This window comes from Pongo pygmaeus, chromosome 6 (assembly GCF_028885625.2).
Source record: "Pongo pygmaeus isolate AG05252 chromosome 6, NHGRI_mPonPyg2-v2.0_pri, whole genome shotgun sequence".
NCBI classification, from domain to species: domain Eukaryota; kingdom Metazoa; phylum Chordata; class Mammalia; order Primates; family Hominidae; genus Pongo; species Pongo pygmaeus.
The window spans coordinates 67,916,701-67,936,684 of record NC_072379.2 but is presented as its reverse complement, the minus strand read 5'-3'; the positions used below and the strand labels follow the sequence as shown (position 1 = coordinate 67,936,684).

At 38.5% G+C, this 19,984-nt stretch overlaps 1 protein-coding gene across 4 annotated transcripts in view; it reads left to right on the top strand.

Moving 5' to 3' along the window:
• HDAC9 (histone deacetylase 9) overlaps positions 1–19,984 on the top strand; it is a 911,013-nt gene that overhangs the window by 696,779 nt on the left and 194,250 nt on the right. For all 4 annotated transcript variants that reach the window (XM_054496835.2, XM_063667493.1, XM_063667495.1 and 1 more), the window contains exon 17: positions 16,612–16,719. In XM_054496835.2, coding sequence (XP_054352810.1) covers positions 16,612–16,719 — 108 coding nt within the window. The remainder of the gene's footprint in view (positions 1–16,611; positions 16,720–19,984) is intronic.

Below are 19,984 nucleotides of genomic sequence, written 5' to 3'. Positions count from 1 at the left end.
GGAAGGGGTGTGGAGTCTTGTAGGGTTGGGGCAGAAAACTAGTGGTTAATGAGAAGTGTTGCTTTTTGGATATTAGAATAGACAGGTGAGGGGTGACCTGGGAGCCCCGGTTTCTTGTGGTGACTGACTTAAAGAGGGGTACAGAGAATAATGAGATGCATACTGAGGGTGCAAAGCAGAGTGGTGGGGAAGCAAGGAAAGTTCAGGAGGTGGAGAGGAGGCTTGCCAAGACTGCTCAGAGTTTGGGGACCCCATCTCACTCTCACTGGTAAAGATCTGGGCGTCTAGAGGTAGGGTTGTTCTATTCAGAACACATAGAGCTTCTGGTCTTCCTTCTGACAACTGGATTGAGGTGTGGCAATAGACGATGAGAGGGCAAGTTGAATTTCTAGGCACACCCTGAGATCCTGACATTTCTCTTCAGAGCTGGCTATGGAGGTATGGAGAAGGTTGGGGGTGGGGGCACACTTACCCAGGCACTCAAAGATCTGGGACTCAATAGCAGGCCCTGGGCTGTAAGATATCTCTCTGGGTAGTTCCAGATCTTAGCAGCACTGTGTGCTTTGGGGTTCCAAGTCCCTGGAATGTTATGTGGACATACTTTTCTTTTTAAATTGGGCAGCTGCAAATTATATACAGTACTCCAACACCTGCCCATTTTCAAGTCTAATAAAAATGTCCTGACATTTGCATGACCTTTGCAAGTGGGTTTTTTTCCTTGTGCATTTTAGTGTCTTCTTGAATGACATTGTCCATTATGGCCTCAGTTGCTCTGGCTGGTCCATTCTGATTTATATCTGAACTGTGAGATTTGGGGTAACTGATTTGTTGGTCCCATTGTGTTGGTGCATAGAATGGACCAAATAATGATGATGTCTCAATTTCCATATGCCCAATTTCGTGTTGTATTTATATAGTGCAAGAGAGATAAAAATCTGAATTCCAGGGTATTTTCACTATTGACAATCAGTTTCTGATCCTCAGCAACCTCAATATTAAATGAATAGAATCAAGAAAAAAAAACTTGGCTAAATTTTTTGGGATTATGCTTTAACCATTTTAGCAAAATAATAATTCTCGGCTTTGACCCCAGTGGTATTCAGAGGATCGACCTTAATGATGGGATTATCCCTCAAGTAAAGGGACAGGTAAGGTGCCCTAGATTAGGCTGGGCAATAGAGAATCCTGCAAAACATACCCTCCTGATTCTCACAGAACCAAGAGGGCTGATTCACAGCCTCACAGCAGAGACTAGCCATTCTTTACACAAACCTTCCAATGATAACCTGCCTCAATCTCTTTTAAACCCCAAATAATCCCAGAGGTTTTATTGCTAAAGATTCAATTGAGGTTTCCTATTCTACAGAAAAGGAAACAAAGGCTCAGAGAGGTGAGTAACTTGTTCAGGTCATAGAATTATTAGGCCGTGGAGTAGAGAGGGCCTGATTCCCAAGCTTTTAACCACAATACTATGCACACACAGCACAACTCACCATAATTTCAACCTCATATGATTGTCAACACTCCTTTCCCAAGTGAGAATAGCCCTAGCCGTAAGAAAAAAACAATTGCTATTTTTGCTAAGAGCATTCTCTTTTTTATTGCAATTCCTATGAAGTATTAAATCAATGCACTCAAACATCATCAATTTTGGGTAAAAAAAAAATTACACAGCTATACACAGTATTTCAACCCTAACTAGAACACTGAAAAGTCTCTGTCCTTGGACAAAACCACTGTGGGATGAGAGAGAGAGAATCTCATTTCACACACCTACTGAGTCAGAGTTAATTTTATTAAGCTGCACTCTGTAGGAATGAGGCTGTGTAATGTTCACTGTCCAGTGAATAAAAAGATTGGCATATTTTGAAGCACCCTTTACACAATGTGGACACCAGATTAAATGAAGAAACAGTAGGAAAGTACTAAAATGGTATTTCTTGGCTCTGTCTCTAACTCAGTCTTGGTAGAACTGACCAGCAGTTCACTGAAATTGGATAACAATAGGGACTCTCAAATTCCTTTACTGGCCTTTACTGGCCACATAACCCACAGGAATCCATATATTACTTGGTAAATCTATGAGTCCCCTGGATCTTAAGTAAGGATCCTTAGAGTCTCAAGATGTAGCCCTTTCGCCAGAGCAAACATATTCCTCTCCTTATTCTTGTTACTGGCAAGTAAATAGCAAAAGGGAGATTTTTATGAAGATAAAGAGTGACTAGAAATTACACATGCAAGGTCAATGGAGCTGCCAGAAAGCAGTTGATCATACTGGGAGATGGTTTGTGGTAGAGTATTAACGCACATGGCATGCCCCTTTTCTCCTCAAGCTGTCACATTAATAGTTCACACCTTCTTTCCATATGGAATATCAGTCACAGTATTCATTCATCATATCCATGGCTTTACTTGGAATCTGAACGTCTTCCCTGTAGCTGCTCTGTTTCTTTTTCATCTCACCATGACTAAAGAAGCTAAGGTGTGGGCATTATAACCTACAAGTGATCCCAAAGGAATGGGCTGTCATTCATGTCTTCCTTCCAGTGTTGAACAAAAGAGAGAATGCCTGTGGGTTCACCCACCCATTGTTATCATAAATCCATCCCAGCTCCCTTTCAAGACTCTCAGGGTTTCAGCAGAACATCTAACATGAAATGAATATATACATTCAAGGAGCTGGCATGTTGTATCACAAGGGAGAAGGGAAAACACCCGTTGTAACAGCCTCAGAGCTGATTGAAAAAGAATGCAATGAAGAATATCAGAAGTTCTCAGACTAGAATGATGATTCTCATTATTATCCACAGGAGGAGAAAAGGGACAGTCACCCAGAATTAGAGAGGGCTCTAGAAGTTTTGAAGTGTTGACACCTAAGCGTCCACAAAACTGCTCGGAATAGTTTTATTTTAGGAGAAGTATCCTTCTGCCCAGCCTGAGTCTGAGAAACTAGCAATGCAAAGGCTCTGTTAATTATTATTTCACTTATCTTAGACTTGGTTTCTTTATCTATGAAATAGGGCTAAGCAAGGCTCCCACATGGTATTATTGTGAGGATCAAGTGTGATAATGCAGGTTATCACTGGCAGCTATATGTGGTAATGAGCACTGCACCACCCTGTGGGGTCACCTTGAGTAGATTCAGGTCTGAAGAGGGTGAACAGATTCCCTGATTTAAAGGTTCTCCAAAGCCCTGCAACCCTGAGGTCTCCACCTGAGCTACCTATCCAACTAATAGTCTATCATTAGAATCAAGGCACTGCAGGGAGACAAATAAAGGGAGGGAGGACATTGTTTTCAGAAGTCCCAGTGATTAAGCATCTAGGCAGAGAGCCTTCATTTAGGAACTCCAGAGTCTGGATTCAAATCTTTACATTGTCACTGCTCCAAAAGCGCTTTTTCAGCTCTAAAGTGCAGATTCCAATTCAGCAGGACCAAATGCAAGCTGAGATTCTGCATTTCTCATAGCACTCAGGGATGGCATTGCTGTTCATCCGTGGACCACATTTTGAGTGGTAAGATCCTGTAAGACCATGAACTCACAAATCATTGAAATGACTGGGCCTCAGTTCCTTCACCTATGAAGTAAGGTGATAAATGAAATGTGATTTATTGTCTTCTCTGGGGATCAAATATGTCATTACTGTGTGATAGTACTTTATCCAAATTCAAAACAGCTTTTTACAAAATTCGTTTTTCTTGAGAGATCAGATAGCAGGCTCCCATTAGCTTGTCACTGGGGATCTTGTTGACTTCAGTCTTACACAGTCTGTCTCCCTTGGGAAAATAGTGAGTAGGGAAGTTTCTGTGAGAGACAGGAGTGATGCATGACAACAGAGATCCAGGGCACTGGGGACATCACAGTTGTTGCTGGATGATTCAGTGAAGAAGCATCATTGTAGGATGATGCACCAAAGGAAGCACCGAATGCTGGCAAGCAAGAGCTAGGAGGCTAAACATTGTGCAGACTGAAGATGAGAGAAGCAGTCATCACCACATCATGGATGTATTGCAGAACCCAAACAGGGGTGGTGTTTGTAGTTTAGATAGTTTAGCCACAGTAAAGCCCTGCAAAGAACAGTATCACTATAGGATTCTTTTGTTCTCATCCTTAATTCATTCCCTCGACAAAATTTTTTAAGCATCTGTTATGTGTCAGACCTTGAAGAAAGAGCAGTAAAGACAGACACCCATAACCCTATGCCTATGACACTTGCACTAGCCCATCGTGCTCTAAAGAATAAACAACACAGAATATCTTTTTAAAGTTCACATCTGTATTTGGCTAGCTAGGGCTGTCATAACACAATACCACAGATTGGGTGGCTTACGCAACAGGAATTAATTTTCTCACAGTTCTGGAGCCTAGAAGTTCAATATCAAAATGTTGGCAGATTTGATTTCTCCTAAGGCCTCTCTCCTGGGTCCTTGGATGACCTTCTTCTCATTGTGTCCTCACAAGCTTTTCTCTGTTCACGCACATCCCTGCTGTCTCTTTCTCTTCTTATGAGGACATCAGTCATTTTGTATTAGGGCCCCACCCTTATGATCTCATTTAACCTTAATTACCTTTTCAAAGGACTTATTGATTGCTGAATACAGTCACATTGGGGTTAGGACTTCAATATACGAATTTTGAGGAAACACAATTCAGTCCATAATGATATTAATGTCCAGGGTTGGCTTTGGTTGAAACCCCAGCTCTTCATCTCATAAACTGTGTAACTTTGGTCAAGTTACTTAACCTCTTTACAGCTCAGTTAACCCTTTTGTAAAGGTGACTAATAATACTTTCATAAAGCTCTTATGAGGAATTAAATAGGTAGTGTTTGTAAAGTGTTTGATAGGGTCCAGCACCTAGTAGGTGCCCCGATCTTACCCACTATGCTGTTCTTTAAATACTGACCAAAGATATTTACTTTTTGCTTTCTTTGGGCAATATATTTGACTTTATTACCTCTTCCTATGAATCTACTAATAAATTAGGCTTTTCTTTTTCTTGGAACCTCGCAACTCACACCCCTTTTCTTACCATTTCCAAAAACAAAATATCTACTGGAATCGTCAGCTATAGCCCTAATTGTAAAGGATCAAGGATAGGAAAATGTTGAGCTTATCAAATACCGCTTAGGTGGGAAAAGGTAATTATTTTGTTTCCCAAAGCAAACACAAAAAGAAATTTGGCATTAGAAGATGAAATTAGATAATTTTTAAGTTACCAAATCAAGATGCTGTTTGCAGAAATATTTGGTCCACAGTAGATGATTCATTTAAAAAATACACTTTATCTGACACAGTGCAAAAGTTAAAATGATTTTTATTTTATTTTGCAGTTTAGCTTTAATACAACATGCTAAAATGGCACAGAATCAATACTGCAATGAAAAACCTCTGTTTCTTTGTTGAGTCTGGTGTCTGTCAATAGGTTTCTAGGGGCATCTGATCATTATTTAAGCTTAAACTCAATTATTCAGAAAATGCCCTGTGGCCCTAGCATCAGCACAACATAGCAGCAAGAGCTTACTAAACTGCTCAGAATTGGGTGAAGAGCTTCATTTCCCAACTTTCAGGGTGAAATGTTCAAGGCATCTGAGGAAGGATAGTGTACCACATTAAACATGCACAGTGCATATGAAACCTGTTTTGTTAATGGGCACAATAGTATTATATTTAACTCTGGGAATATTTCCACAAGGAAGCAACAGGCTGCATTTAGATTATACAAAGGAGACTGTGCCTAAATTCCTTTTCTTTTAAGTCATCCCCTTTCCATTTTAAATACCTTCACATCCACTTTCAGGACAGGTAGCTTAATTTCTATCATGTGCGGCTTTTCAGAGCATTAGCTTTGTTTTAGGTTCCAATGATTGAGCTATGCTGGATGTGCTTGGAACAGCCTGCAAAGACCCACATTCATTCAGGAAACTACAGTTGAACTAGATCCATATGTGGCTAGAAAACATGTAGCTTTCTGATTGGAGGTAGTTCCTGGCTTCCAGCATTATCACAGATGATTTTTGTCCTTTGATGTGCTGCTAAATAGAAAGTAATGTTAGAAACAAAATGCGGGGATTTTTTTTTTCTTAGTTACCATTGACTGAGAGCTTACTGCTTCCAGCATTGTCTTGTGCTGTGTTAAGCACTTTATATGTATTGACTAATTGAATACTAACAATAATCCTATGAGGAAGGAGTATTATCTCCATTTTTCTTAGGTCTTGGATCAGTGAATGACCTTGCCCATGTTTGAATAGTTTGCAAGTGGAACTGCTGGTTTACAAGGTCTCTAACGCTAAGGCAACAAAATAGATAAGGTGTCATTGCACCAAATGTCGATGATGTCCTTGCCAATGCTACCACCTAAAAGAATAGGATAAAGTAGAGGAGGATTTGCCCAAAGCTTGCTTCCTTTTAATGTCTGTTTAAAAGTATATTTAAAGCCTAACAATTTCTCCAAATCCTGGGGTTATACCAGTCTTTAGGTACCAAATTTTGGTGTATGACTCAAACAAATTATTGGTAGTCATTCTCTCTTGGTACAATTTATCTTGATAGGTGTAACTTATTAATAAAAATTCCTAAAACATTTCTAATTTTACTTCTGGCTTCACCTTTTCTTTCTATCCTTTTATTCAAATAGAACTCTTTCTTTAAACAGTTTGCAAAGAAAATCGTTTCTCTATGAAGTTAATGCTTCTCAAATTATTATGTGGTAAGGGGCAAGGTTTTGTTTACTTACATTTCATTTCCTATCTGTTGCGAAGAAATACTTTTATATGAGGCAATAAATACAAATTACTAAAAGTGAGATACAAAAGACATAGAACATAAAAACTCCAGTTATTTTTTATTAGATTCAACAGATCATGTCTGGCCTTGTCCTCAGGCAGAGGCTGGAATCCTTCAGTAACACACCTCTGTAAGAGTTAGAGGACTTCTATTCTCCCAGGGCACTGCCCTGAGAAACCTCCTTGAATTAAGCTTTGATGGTTACCACACAAGGAATCAACTCAACTAGTTCTGCTGAGACTTCTTTTTTTTTTTTTTTTTTTTTTTTTTTTGCCTTTCCCGCTTTAGAATTTTCAAACTTTGTGTAAAAATAAATCACCCTGGGTAGCAGAAGTTATGCACTGCCAGGCCAGAAGCCATATTCAACACATACATAGATTTCTCGTAGCCTGGTTGGGGATTTTTAAGTGAATTATTGTCAATATTTAAGATAGAAAAATTGCACCTAAGAGTACAGTATTTAGGGCTACTAATAAATACCATGCTATCATTTCCTTAAGACAAAAATTGTTTGGAACTGTGTAGCCATTGTCCTTTTAGCTGGGACACAAACACTCCAGTCAACCATAGTTCCAACCAGAGAGCCTGTCCCTCATCCCCAGTTACCTGACATTATGTCTATGTCGCCATTGTGGCTTTCGGTGTCATTTGAACACATGGCTACTTCTTTAGCCCTAATCTGTACCCCTTCTATATTTGAGTCTTTCTGGGTATTATTATTATTATTTTTTGGTTCTTTGTCTCTGTCTGTGGATTCATGGACACTACTTGATTCCAATATATATAAGACAATTAATCCCTTTAACACCAAGGAAATCCTCTCCTCTCCTCTCCTTTTCTTTTCTTTTCTTTTCTTTCGTGTCTCACCTCGTTACCCAGACTGGCCTCAAACTTCTGGACTCAAGTGATCCTCCCACCTCAGCTTTCTGAGTAGCTGGGTCTGTAGGCACACACCACCAAAAGCTAGCTCAAGATTTTTTTTTTTTACAACCTAGTAAATATTTAATTTATTCCTGATTCAAATCCAAGGAGGCATTTTAGAAGAGAAGGTTGCTACTATTGCTCTCAGTATGAACAATAAGAGGACCAAAAAAAAAAAAAAAAAAAAACTGAAGGCCACTAGGTGCTTGCCCCAGACATTGCAGAAGCACAGAGACTTCTGGATAGGAGAGCACTCAGGAAGCATCTTTATGTTCTTGCAAAATCCTGAGTTGGTCATGGGTTTTTATCATTTTAATTCATGTTCTTAACTCACAGTGGAATAAAGAAATAGTGTAAACAATGGTTTTGAAATGTTATACCCATCTCTCAGCTGCTCAGAATCTGTTTCAAAGATAGTGAACAATTAGAAGGGTGGGTTACTCAGAATCAGTGCCCACATATTTTTCACTTAACAGAATGAATCATGGCCACTCAAAGGCAGCAGACTTTCCATGTACTCCCAGCCTGCCACGTGTGTAGTATGAACCCAACATTCTCATGAACAACAGTTTCTCAAAAACTTGGCTTTTAATAGGTAGCAATTGCTTGTGTGTGTGTGTGTGTTTGTGTGTGCATGTGTGTGTTTTGTATAGACTCATAAATTATATGATGTTCTTTGACCCTTTATTTTGCCAATGATATTATATAATTATCTCTTTTTGAAATCATTAAATAAAATTGCAGTGCTTTCCTTTGGTGTATTAAGGAGTGGTAAGGTGAGAATGAAGCAAAGGAATGGGAAGAACTATGAAGAGTTTTTACTGGTTCTGTCACTAACATTTGTGACACTTAAGAAACCAAGGGCAGAACAATGCTTAAAAATAAATATATAACAGCATTGATTCTGTTCAGTAGACAGAATTATTTGGACAAATTCAGGGAAAGGACATTGATTAAAGTTATTTTTGGTTGTATACCAAAAAAAAAAACATGCATCGTAGGATGCGTAGTGGCATTCCTGGCTCTATGCACTAGAAGCCAGTAGCACACCTCCCTTACTCAGTCATGACAACAAAAAATGTCTCCAGAAAGTGCCAAATGACCCCTTAGATGCAAAATCACTTCCATTGAGAACCACTGCTCTACCATAATAGCAGACAAATCACAACACTCAAGAAAAGTTCAAATCTTCTAGGTACCACTTGAAACATTTGATTTAAAAAAAATATTTTAGCACTTTTAACAGGGTAGGGTTTCAATACCTTGAAAGAAAAAACATTCTTGCAGGTCTTAGCTAATTTATTTAATTAGAAAACTCTTTATGCATATATGATTAGAATCTGTTTTTTAAAATACCATTTTATTATTTATTTTACTTTTTGGATTTTGATTTTACTAGCATAAAAATTACTATGGGCTAACAGCTCATACTTTTCTCAGTTCTTTTTCTACCTTCTCTAATTACTAACTGAATAACCTCTGAATTTCATATATAAAACTGCTTAATAATAGCATCTACATTAATGGTCGCTGTAAGAATTGTATTAGTTACTATGGGCAAAAGCTTTGCACAGTGCCTGGATCTTAGTAAATAATAATTGCTAGACAATAATATTATTGTTATTGTCATTATTATTTCTAAATAAAAAGAAAATAACTTTATAGAGTAGGGAAGTATATAATAAAACTGAAAAGGTGGACTGTTAAATTTTAGTTTTTTATTGCTTTCTCTATGTATTTTCTGAATTGCATTCTGCTATGACTGAGTAAATGAAATCATGTTTCTGCTATTCCTGTTCCCTAAGTTATGTTTAACTCAGCACTCATCCTTTTTATCCCTTATTCTGGATCACCACTAGTAAGAGGGATTGCAACATGTTATTCTTCTTTTAAATGTGAACAGCATTATGTAGTAGCTAAGTTTTAATAAATAGATGTATAACTAGCGCTTTACTGGCCCTAACTCTTTATCCTCTTGCAGTCCCTCCATGCCTCCATAGAGAGTATCTTCCTAATTATTTTAGAGCTTCAGGTAATGCCTAATGTGAATAGTACCATATGCTTCTGAATGCAAGATGTTTTTTCCCATTGCCCTTTCCTTCCTTCCTTCCTTCCTCTCTCTCATGTACTTTTTGCTCACATACGCTTCCTGTGTCCCCTGTTTCTGTCACACCTCTTGGGTATGGCTGGCTGGCTTCCTTCCTTCCTTCCCTCCCTCTCTCCCTCCCTCCTTCCTTCCTTTCTTCCCTCCTTCTTTCCTCCCTTCCTCCCTTCCTTCCTTTCTTTTTGCTCACATCTCACTTTCTGTGTCCTCTGTTTCTGTTGCACCTCTTGAGTCTAGCTTTCTTTCTTTCCTTCCTTTTCTTTTTTCTCTTTCTTTTCTTTCCTTCCTTCCTTCCTTCCTTCCTTCCTTCCTTCTCTTTTCTTTCTTTGTTACCAGTGAGTTCTGCTGGCCCCTGCTGATGCACGTTACCAATATTCTGGGGTCTTTACATTGCCAAGTGCTCAGGATTCTCTGAGGTTTATAGAGAAACAGAAAATGTGCTTCCTTCCCTCTTTTAAGGTCATAATTTTTCAAATTGATACCAAAGTGTTCTACTTAAGTCTCATGTTTTTAGAGGGTTTAAAATGTTTTGCCTATTTTAGTTACTTACAATCTTCTGTGTTTCTCAACTCCTTTCTACCCTATTAAATAGACAGGACTCTGGGAGTGTGGGTTGGGAGAGAATCTCAATAAGAGATTCTGTGCTACTTCAGATTGTGCCTCCTCCTCTGATGACTAAATCTTTCTTATGGGCCAAGCTCCTGTGACTCTCACCCTAAAGTGGGGTTCTACCCTATCTCACTGAGTGTGTTTGTTTCCTCACACAGAAAGACTTTTTGTGGAATAGCTTCACTTACACTTCTCAACCCCAGTTTTGGATGTATGTTAGGTCCAGACCCTCCTACATATTTATAAAATGAGTTGAACTTTGGGACGCCTATTTCAAAACTGATAGATTTTAATTCTGGCAATAAAACAAGGCCTCTGTGGACCTGTTTCTCAGCAGACTACTAAAGCTGCCTTCATGCTTTGTACATTAGTTACATCATTAGAAACATTTGAAAGTTAAAAGCATACTGTTTTTTAGAATGGTACATAAAGTAAGGCTTGGTAAAGATTCCAGAGGAATCCTAAGGTAGGAATCTTTAGGTATTTCCGTACTGTAAAATACAGTTAAATCTCACTAGCCTGTGTGTACAGCATATCCTTAGAGACTTCTGCCCAGAATCCTGGCTAGATTTTTATCTCTGCCATTTGGCAAAATAAATTCCTGACCTTGGAAATAAATGGGCCACAATATTTCCCATGCTCCCTCAGATGTGTGATGAATATATTATTTCTTTTTTCTCCCAATTATAGTGATCCTCTCCACAATTAATAATCTATCAGCCTCTTCCAGTTTGAATAACTTCCTTTCAGTTTATAAATACTGTCTGTTCAAGATCACCTTATTATTGGACTTAATGTCTTTAGGTATTTTCTTAGCCTCTCAGATTCCTCTTTGAAGATGGCATTTGGGCACCTGAGGGAGGGATGGAGAGCTGAAGGGGTACCTGGATCCTCATGCTGTCCTCTGAACACTCAGGGTTCCATGGCAACCTCTCTGCACCACCTGACTCTTCCTGATCTCCAAGAAGTTGAAGCTGAGGTTGGCAGCAGATTAACTCCTGATTACTGACTTCTCTGCCAGCTGGAGCTTGGCAGGGTTCCTGGGTTCCAGTAGCCTCCCTTTGGTTCACATTGGTACTGGGGTTCCTCTGAACCCCTCTGTGGACTCCATTTGGCTCCACCCATTGTTAAACCATTTCACAAGCTCTCCCATGTCATACCCTTTGGAGGATGGTGAGAACTTGAGGCTTCCAGCTGCACTATACAGGAACCAAGAGCATCTCAGGAATGCTGTAGTCTAACCTTCCATTAGTTTTTCATACCACTCTGCAGACTTTATTATGTGGTGCCCACAGTTTAGTGTAGACATGACTTCAAAAAGTCCCAAATATTGGCTGAATGTGGTGGTTCACACCTGTAATCCCAGCACTTTAGGAGGCCGAGGCGGATGGATCACCTGAGGTCAGGAGTTCAAGACTAGCCTGGCCAACATGGTGAAACCCCATCTCTACTAAAAATACAAAAATTAACTCGGTGTGGTGGCGGGAGCCTGAAATCCCATCTACTTGGGAGGCTGAGGCAGAAGAATGGCTTGAACCCAGGAAGCAGAGGTTGCAGTGAGCCAAGATCGAGCTACTGCACTCCAGCCTGGATGACAGAGTGAGACTCTGTATGAAAAAAAAAAAAAAAAAGACCCAAATATCAACCAAAGTGAAGGCTCACCGACCATTTTGTCAACTTACCTGAAACATTTTTGTCTCTCATTTCCTCACATGTCACTTTCTGTGTTCCTTGTTTGTGCTGCACCCCGTGAGTCCAGCTTTCTCCAGTCTCTCAGGACCAGAAGAGATGGATTTTAGGTTTTCTTGCCACTCAATGTATTCTATATGTACTCTAATCAACAAGCATGTCTGGTTGTCACAGGTAGAAGGGGTCTCTGAATCATTCAGAGAAGACATAATCATATTCTCTCGATGCTATCACTAACACAGGACCATGATCCGAGACAACCAGGTTCAGTTCTTGATATGTAAAGAATTTGGGAAAATATCATCTCTCACCACAAAATCTGTATTTTTATGTATATTGCAGCAAAATCCTATTTTGATCATCATTTTCTTTACCTTTCTTCTATATCTATCCTAATCTCCCTTTCCGCTCATGTACTATTACTCCTTAATGCACACACAGACACACACACACACACACACACACACATACACACACACATAGTCTCTCTCTCTTTCTCCCTTTCTCTCACTGGGAAAAAGAATAAGTTGTTGGAGAGACAAAGGAGAATTTATGTGCATGGAAAGAAAAATGACAAAGCATATTTTTTCAGAACATAGTAGTTCTGTTTTTAAGAATTTGCCTTGCATGTCTTCTCAACTTTAGCAAGACCTTAGTAGTAGGCCACTGTGCTCAGGGTGGCTCCCTGCTCCACTGTCATTTCTTTCTTTTCCAGCCTCATCTATTATGTCTTGCATTACTTTTCCATTTCCAGAGCCAACTTTATGCCACTGTCCTTCAACTTCCAAATGTGAGGGTGCCTGTCTTCTTATAGTTCCAAACTCTTCTGGTCTCTACTTTCACCATTATTGCATTGCCATTTCAGCGCCTTAATCCTGCATATCTGTATCCATTCCAAGCAAATCCTTCTTTCCCTTTTTTCTTCCCCTCCAGCTCCAAAATATCTTATTCTATGCAAAGAACCACTCTCAGTTGATGAACTCAACTGTTTTCTCTTACCCATAGTTTTTTCCTACTGTCAGGATGTTCTTCAGCAGTTGAAATCAGAGCTCTCTTAAGGAAGTGGCTCTCTTGATGCTATCACTAATATAGGGAAATTGGTTGGAGAGATTGCCAACCAGTGAGAGGGACATACAGGGAGGAAAAATACTTTTTGCCATTGAGAATATTGGAAAGTGGATATGGACGTTGTTCTAGTGACACAGATTATAGCAGAATTCATGAGTTATGCATCCTGTTTTATCATTGAAGTTCTTATGAAACTGTAACACGGAAAATACATGTGGGGAGCTTTTGGCAGCTAATTTGGCTCTGAACCCCATTTGGAACATCATGCCTTAAGAAAGTATGCTTGTAATTTGACTTATGAACAAGCTTTTGGGATTTACTCTTACTATGAACTGAAGAGTGTGCCCTCAAAATTTATATACTGAAGCTCAAATCGCTAATCTGATTATATTTGACTACCTTTAGAAAGTAATTAAGATTAAATTAGGTCATAAGGTAGTGTGTGCTAATCCAATAGGATTGATATCCTTACATGAAGAGGAACTTTAGTACAAGGAAAGGCCATGTGAGGATGTAGCAGAAAGGTGGCCATCTGCAAGCCAAGAGGAGAGTCCTCACCAGTCACCAAATGGGTTGGCACCTTGATCTTGAACTTCGAAGCCTCCAGAATTGTAAGAAATAAAATTTCTTTTGTTTAAGCTACCTACCCCTTGGTATTTTGTTATGGCAACCTGAATTGACAAAGACAAACCTGTTTGTAAATTCAGAATTAAGTACAAGTACCCATTTATGAACAGATTATATCCACAAAACTTGACCATTACCATTTAGTTATAAACCAAATGTAAGTAAAACATAGGTCGAGGTGGTATTGAGATAAATATTGTTTTTGTTTAATTATAAATAAATTAATGGATGATAAATCCTGTAGATTCCTAAAGAGAGCTTCTTCAGGGATAAGCCTAAACATTGGTTATGAGTCAAAATATCAATCATCCACTGGATACCTATGTGCTCGACATACTTTATGATCAGTAAACGTAGCTTTATTATAAAAGTAACCCCCACCCAGCAACTCACAGTAGGTACTCAGCGAATGTTAACTGAATTAAAATAAAACTACCATTATCAGTAGAAGTTTAGACACCAAAATTAATGTCACAAACATCTTAGGCAGATAGAAAGGTATGGACAGGCATAGGGATATCACGCAAAGGTATTTGTGGCTACCTAATGCCCTTTAGTGCAGTCAAAGAGACAGCACTCTCTGCTGCTGGAATGTTTTTCTAATCAAGTTCAGTATTCATAATTTTTTGGAAGGAAATTTGCTACTGCTTTAAGAAATAAAGAAAGAAACAAAGCTTATGATGTACTCCAAAGTTGAGTAAAAAGGGGTTAGGAATTTTACATGGTTTTTGAGTCACCGAATACATCTTTTGGAATTTATTTATTTTATTTTTTTGCTTGCTTCCCCAGTAATTTGAATTCTGATTAGTGCAGGCTTTTCTTTGGTACTAGTAGCTCTGTAGTGGTGGGAAAACTGACTAAAGCCTATGTAATACATGGTAAATAATGGTTTTTATTTTTCAACTTGTGCAGTCATCTTCCTTAAGAATATAGCTACACAAAGCTTAAACAACTACTTATTTATATTGGTTCAGTAAAATAATAAAACTTTCAATTTAGAGGGCAAATGATTAGGTCTCACTGTCCATTTCAATGATTCATTCACTCTTTAGCTGACAGTGCAGACCATGATGGTATCGATTATGATAGGGGATGCTGGCTCCTAGAAAGCATGGGTTTCTTCAGGAGGGTGATGGAAAGGCATGTGCTGACAGGATCAGAGTTCTGTGTGAGTCCTGTGGTCTTCAGAATAGCCTCTCTAAGCCACAGTGTACTCATTCAATCAACACGTAGGCCTCTACTATGTGCCAGGCTTTACAAAACAGGTATAACAGTAGCTGAAATGGTAGTAGCTAGCTTGTGCTTACCACTTACTCATTTAATCCTCACTAAAATTGTATGCAGATGGTACTTTAAAAAGTTGGTATTTTCACAGATAAAGGAACCAAGGCACAGAGCGATTAATTAATTAATTCTCCAATGTCACTCAGTTTTTAATGATGAAGCCATGATTTTATCCCACCAGTTTGATTCCAGAAACTTCACTACTATACTGCTGTTTATACGATCTTAATTTTCTTTTTTTATGTATGCACTTATTTACTGCTCTCATTTATTATTTATGTATTCATTGTTCTTGGTAGTATTTAAGTCTGTAAGAACCTCATGAGAAAAAGGCATGTGAATATTCCTTGGAAAACTGCTTAGTACACTGTGAATGTGTGTTGTTATTATTTATTGTATTTGTTCCATGTGATTAGGCCACTTGCATTTAATTCTCTTTTTTTTTTAAAAAAAAAAAAAAAGCTTTGTTTTATGCAGAATTTCTCCCCTTTGATCCATTTGGGAAGTCTTGCTATTTACAGTCACAAACTTTGTACTCTATTTCCTGGTGCTTCAAATAACTTATGTGTCCTAAAATTAGAGACTTCTACCATCTGATACTTTTTTTTATGTTATGAAGTATTTTATATATTAAAAATATAATATATGATAATTATAAACCACTATTGTTGCTCTTTTCATGTGTGCATTATTATGTGTTTTCACTGCATTCATGAAAAAGGGTAAACAGCATTTTGTAAAGGGAAATCCAGAATATTGGTACACGCTTTGTTTTGATAATGATGTTCTCTAGTAGATAAGCAACCATGTATTTTACCGGCTTATCCAATTTTAACAATACCAGTTTGAACTGAAACAAGCTGACAAATTATACTGAAAGTTAGAAATCTTAAGCTTATACTTTGAACATCAAATTTCTCCTTGCAATTTGCTATTATTGTTCGAAGTGTGAGGACCACACGCTCCTTCCATTTAGTTGGAGAACCTGACTTGTGGTTGCTACTTTCTACTCCCTGACTGCTGCTGCTACCTGCCTAAGAATTGTCTTTGGCTGCCTGTAAACCTGCAGTCAGAAAGGTATTTGAATATTCCCCCTCTAGCACTTGCAAATCCGATTTTTATGTACAACTAAGTGCTCTTAGTTTTTACTCTATCTACTACTGGGGCCTGGTTTCTAGCAGGTCTGTAACTAAGCCAGATCCCCCTATGTAATGCTGTTTGTAATGAGAAATCTAAACAGGGAATGGCAGTGAGGCATGGCAGGAATGTGTTTCCATTGGAGAAGTCAGTGTAGAGAAAAAGTATAAGCAAAGCCATGTCCAGAAGGCCTTTTCAGCTGGCCAAGACGGAAGACTAATGTTATTGTACATGGGCTGTTACCCTGCCAGCCCTTCCTCACAGATTTGCTTTCTCTCTCTGTCCGTCTTCCCCCGCGACCTCTTCCCCTTTTACCCCTTTCATCTCTTCCTTCTCTTTCGCTTTCTTCTTCTGTCTTCGGATTCTGCTGACTGTTTGCTCAGGTGGACAGTGACACCATTTGGAATGAGCTGCACTCGTCCGGTGCTGCACGCATGGCTGTTGGCTGTGTCATCGAGCTGGCTTCCAAAGTGGCCTCAGGAGAGCTGAAGGTGAGGTCTGGGTTGCATTAAGTGTGGGAAATCCAGAGAAGAAACTGAAACAGAGATGTTGTTGTGTGGGAATTGTGGGGAGTGTGGTGTGGTAATAAAAGGAAGGGCAGAAGGAAGAGGGTAGAGATGGCCACTAAGGTGTGATAATAACTCATCTGTAGGCAGGGAGTAGCTCATCCTGCTCGCAGGGCCTTCTTCTGCCTGAGAATACTCTGCAGTCAGGGCCCACCGGTGTGCATTTAAGAGCATAGAGATAATAAGCAAAGCTGTGGTTCAGGTTAAAAATACCTTTAGTATATACATATCTGTCATGCCATCCTGAGATTCTCTTTTGGGCAATTTTAAAAATATGATTACTGAAAAGTGTGTATAAGCTCAGAATACCACCCAGAGAGAGGGAGGCAGAGAAAGGTAAATACCAGACGGGAAGGATTGGGAGGAAGAAGGAAATTGTTGATTAGAAGGGTAATGATCCAGAGTGTGTTTTTCCATGAAAGAACTTAAAAAATGAGCTATGCTTTATTGTTCTTTTCTTTTTATGGTCTCTTCTTTTCTACATCATATGAAAAGAACAATGTCCAAACCCCAGCGTTTCCCAGTCTAAACAATTTATAAAAGCCAGAGACCTGACAGACGTTGACATTTTATTTGGTATTTTAACAGTGCTATTTAAAGGTATGCCATGTGCGTCTTGAATGCAGTTACCCCAATAAACTTTGTTGGTGCTAACACAGCCTTTTAATGCACTAGTTCACACACTTCATGACGCAATCTGGGTGGCGATTGATTTGGTATTTTTAGCAATTGTGGGGCTTAGGGAAATATATTATGACCAATAACATATGCACTGTGAGTTTTGTTAAACCAAGATAAAATGTAATTAGGATTACTTTTCTTTATGTCTAGTGAATTTTTATTCAATTACATGGGACTCTTCCAGTTGCGATTAAAAATGTAGAGTAGGAATGTGCACTTCACAATGCAACGTTTGTCCAAGAAGTCTTTACTCTAACTCTTTAAAGAGTCAGAGCCTATGGAAATATAATTTTGATAGGGTGAGCTCTATTTAAAAAGTAGATGTGCCTGTATATATTTGACATAAGTAGTATTAGGACATTGCTCATCTCAGGGGATATATGGGGTCATTAATGTGGTGCTTACTCTTCAGTCTTTACCTTTGAAAATGAGCAAATAAAAAGAGGAAAGGAATCAGCCTGTGGAGAGGTTTTGGCTATCTCCCAGTAGAACTTGAGGAAAAATTCTTCCTATTTGAGTGCTTGTGTTGTACTTGCACTACTGCAATAAATTAACACTTTAAAAGAAAATCTGAACATCTTATTTTTAAAAGAATCCAAATGGCAGAAATCAGCCAGGCCACAATATTATAATTTTAAAGATTATGCTGGCACAGCTCTTTGATAACAAAGATAATTATTATGTTAGCTTTCACAATTTCTAATTGTTTTAAGTTTGTGTAAGTTTAAGCAATAATTCAGAAACCTTCTGAAGTAGAATGCCCACGTTTCAGTCATCAGAAGCATCATTATTAGCTTCACTGTGTGCAGAATTGCCAAATATATGCATGAAGATAGTTGAATAAAAACATAATTCCATGTTTAGAAGTTATCCATTTAAAATGGCCAGTTACAAACAATGTGTCAACAACACATAGTATGGGCATGCTGACCACCAGCTGTAGTAACATCAGGTATTTATATTAAGAACAAGGATTGGTACAAATGTCTTCCTCTGGTTAAGGAATCAGCAGGCATGGTTTAAAAAGAAAAGACAACAATAAAAAAAAAAGAAAAGAAAAACCAGCCTAAGAATCAAGAAACCTTAGTCCAGTTTCCGCCACTAAAATAGTGTGTCATTTGTGGCAAATCTGTAACTTTTCTGGGGCTCAATTTCTTGTTCTGCACAATCATCTAGGTGGAATTGATAATATTGAAGGTCATCCATGGCACTGCCATTTTGAGCTATTTGCAAATGAAAAGTGGATATGAATCTCAAGTACACACACTATGGCATACCAAGCAGTAGATATTCTGAAATTTCAATTTGCTTTGATGAACATTCCAGATTGTGCAGCTGGGTTATCTTTCTGATTGCCAAGTCCATTGTAAAAGTCCAAGATAGGCAGAATTATAACAGAGGCACTGGTACTATGCTGACAGGTCAAGAGACTGAAGCCCTGGGTTGCTAATAATTTAGGTAAGCCTACAGAGATGCCATGGGGGATAAGTAGAACTCACAAATGATTTGGAGCCATAGTAAAGAACATGTGTAACTGAGGTACACAGCCATGTTTGTGGACCGCTATTCAACAACCACAAAAACTACCCAGTGCCTACTTGTCCCAGACTCAAATATGACAGGGCTGATATACCTGCAGGCCAGGAGCATTATTACTCATGGTTTGTGGATTCAATTCATTCAGAACTTGGAAGAAAATAGGGAAGCTTATTCAAGGACACTGGTAAGTAACAAGAAATGTGAAAAGAAAAGACTTGAGCATTTTGTTATTCATTTTTCTGCATCTACATTCAGTTCTCACATATTCTATCCCGTTCTCCCAGTAAATCAACATTTAATTAAATAACATTGGCATGTTACAATAACACATCGTATGAGATTGCACTAATTTTTCTTGGAAAATAGAATAAAATTAAGAGCTTTATTTGAAATATGATGGGTCTGGATATAGTGTGGAAATGAGAGATGAGAGCTAGCTAGAGGAGGTCTCTGAGTTCATAGAGGATGAGGACCTAAAAGATAATAAATGTGCACAAAAAAAGAAAATGCCAAAGAAAAAATCGTATGACTTGGAAATTTTGTTTGATGCTGAACTTGACCATGGCTAACCTCCTAACTTTTGATAGGTCCTTTCCTTTCTTCCCCCAGGGGATATTGATGAGCTGAAGGAATTAGAAGAATGAACCAGGCACAGGGGGTGGGTTTCATGTTAATGCTTAAATAGAACATGTGCAGCAAACTATATCAGCAAATTGATATATTTTTTGGCACAGCATAGACCTGCTCAGTGGAGCTCAGTGAAAATCATGTGGACTTTCAGGCTTTCCAAGTTTTTAAACAATACATTTTAAAAAATACATAAGAAGGAATTCCTCAAATTTACAGATATTCAAATTGGCTATTTCTCATATTCTATTACAAAGGAACAAAAGTATTCTGAAATTGTTGGCATGTTTGGTATATTGGAAATCATAATTGGAAGAATAATTATCTCAAAATGGTTTTATTG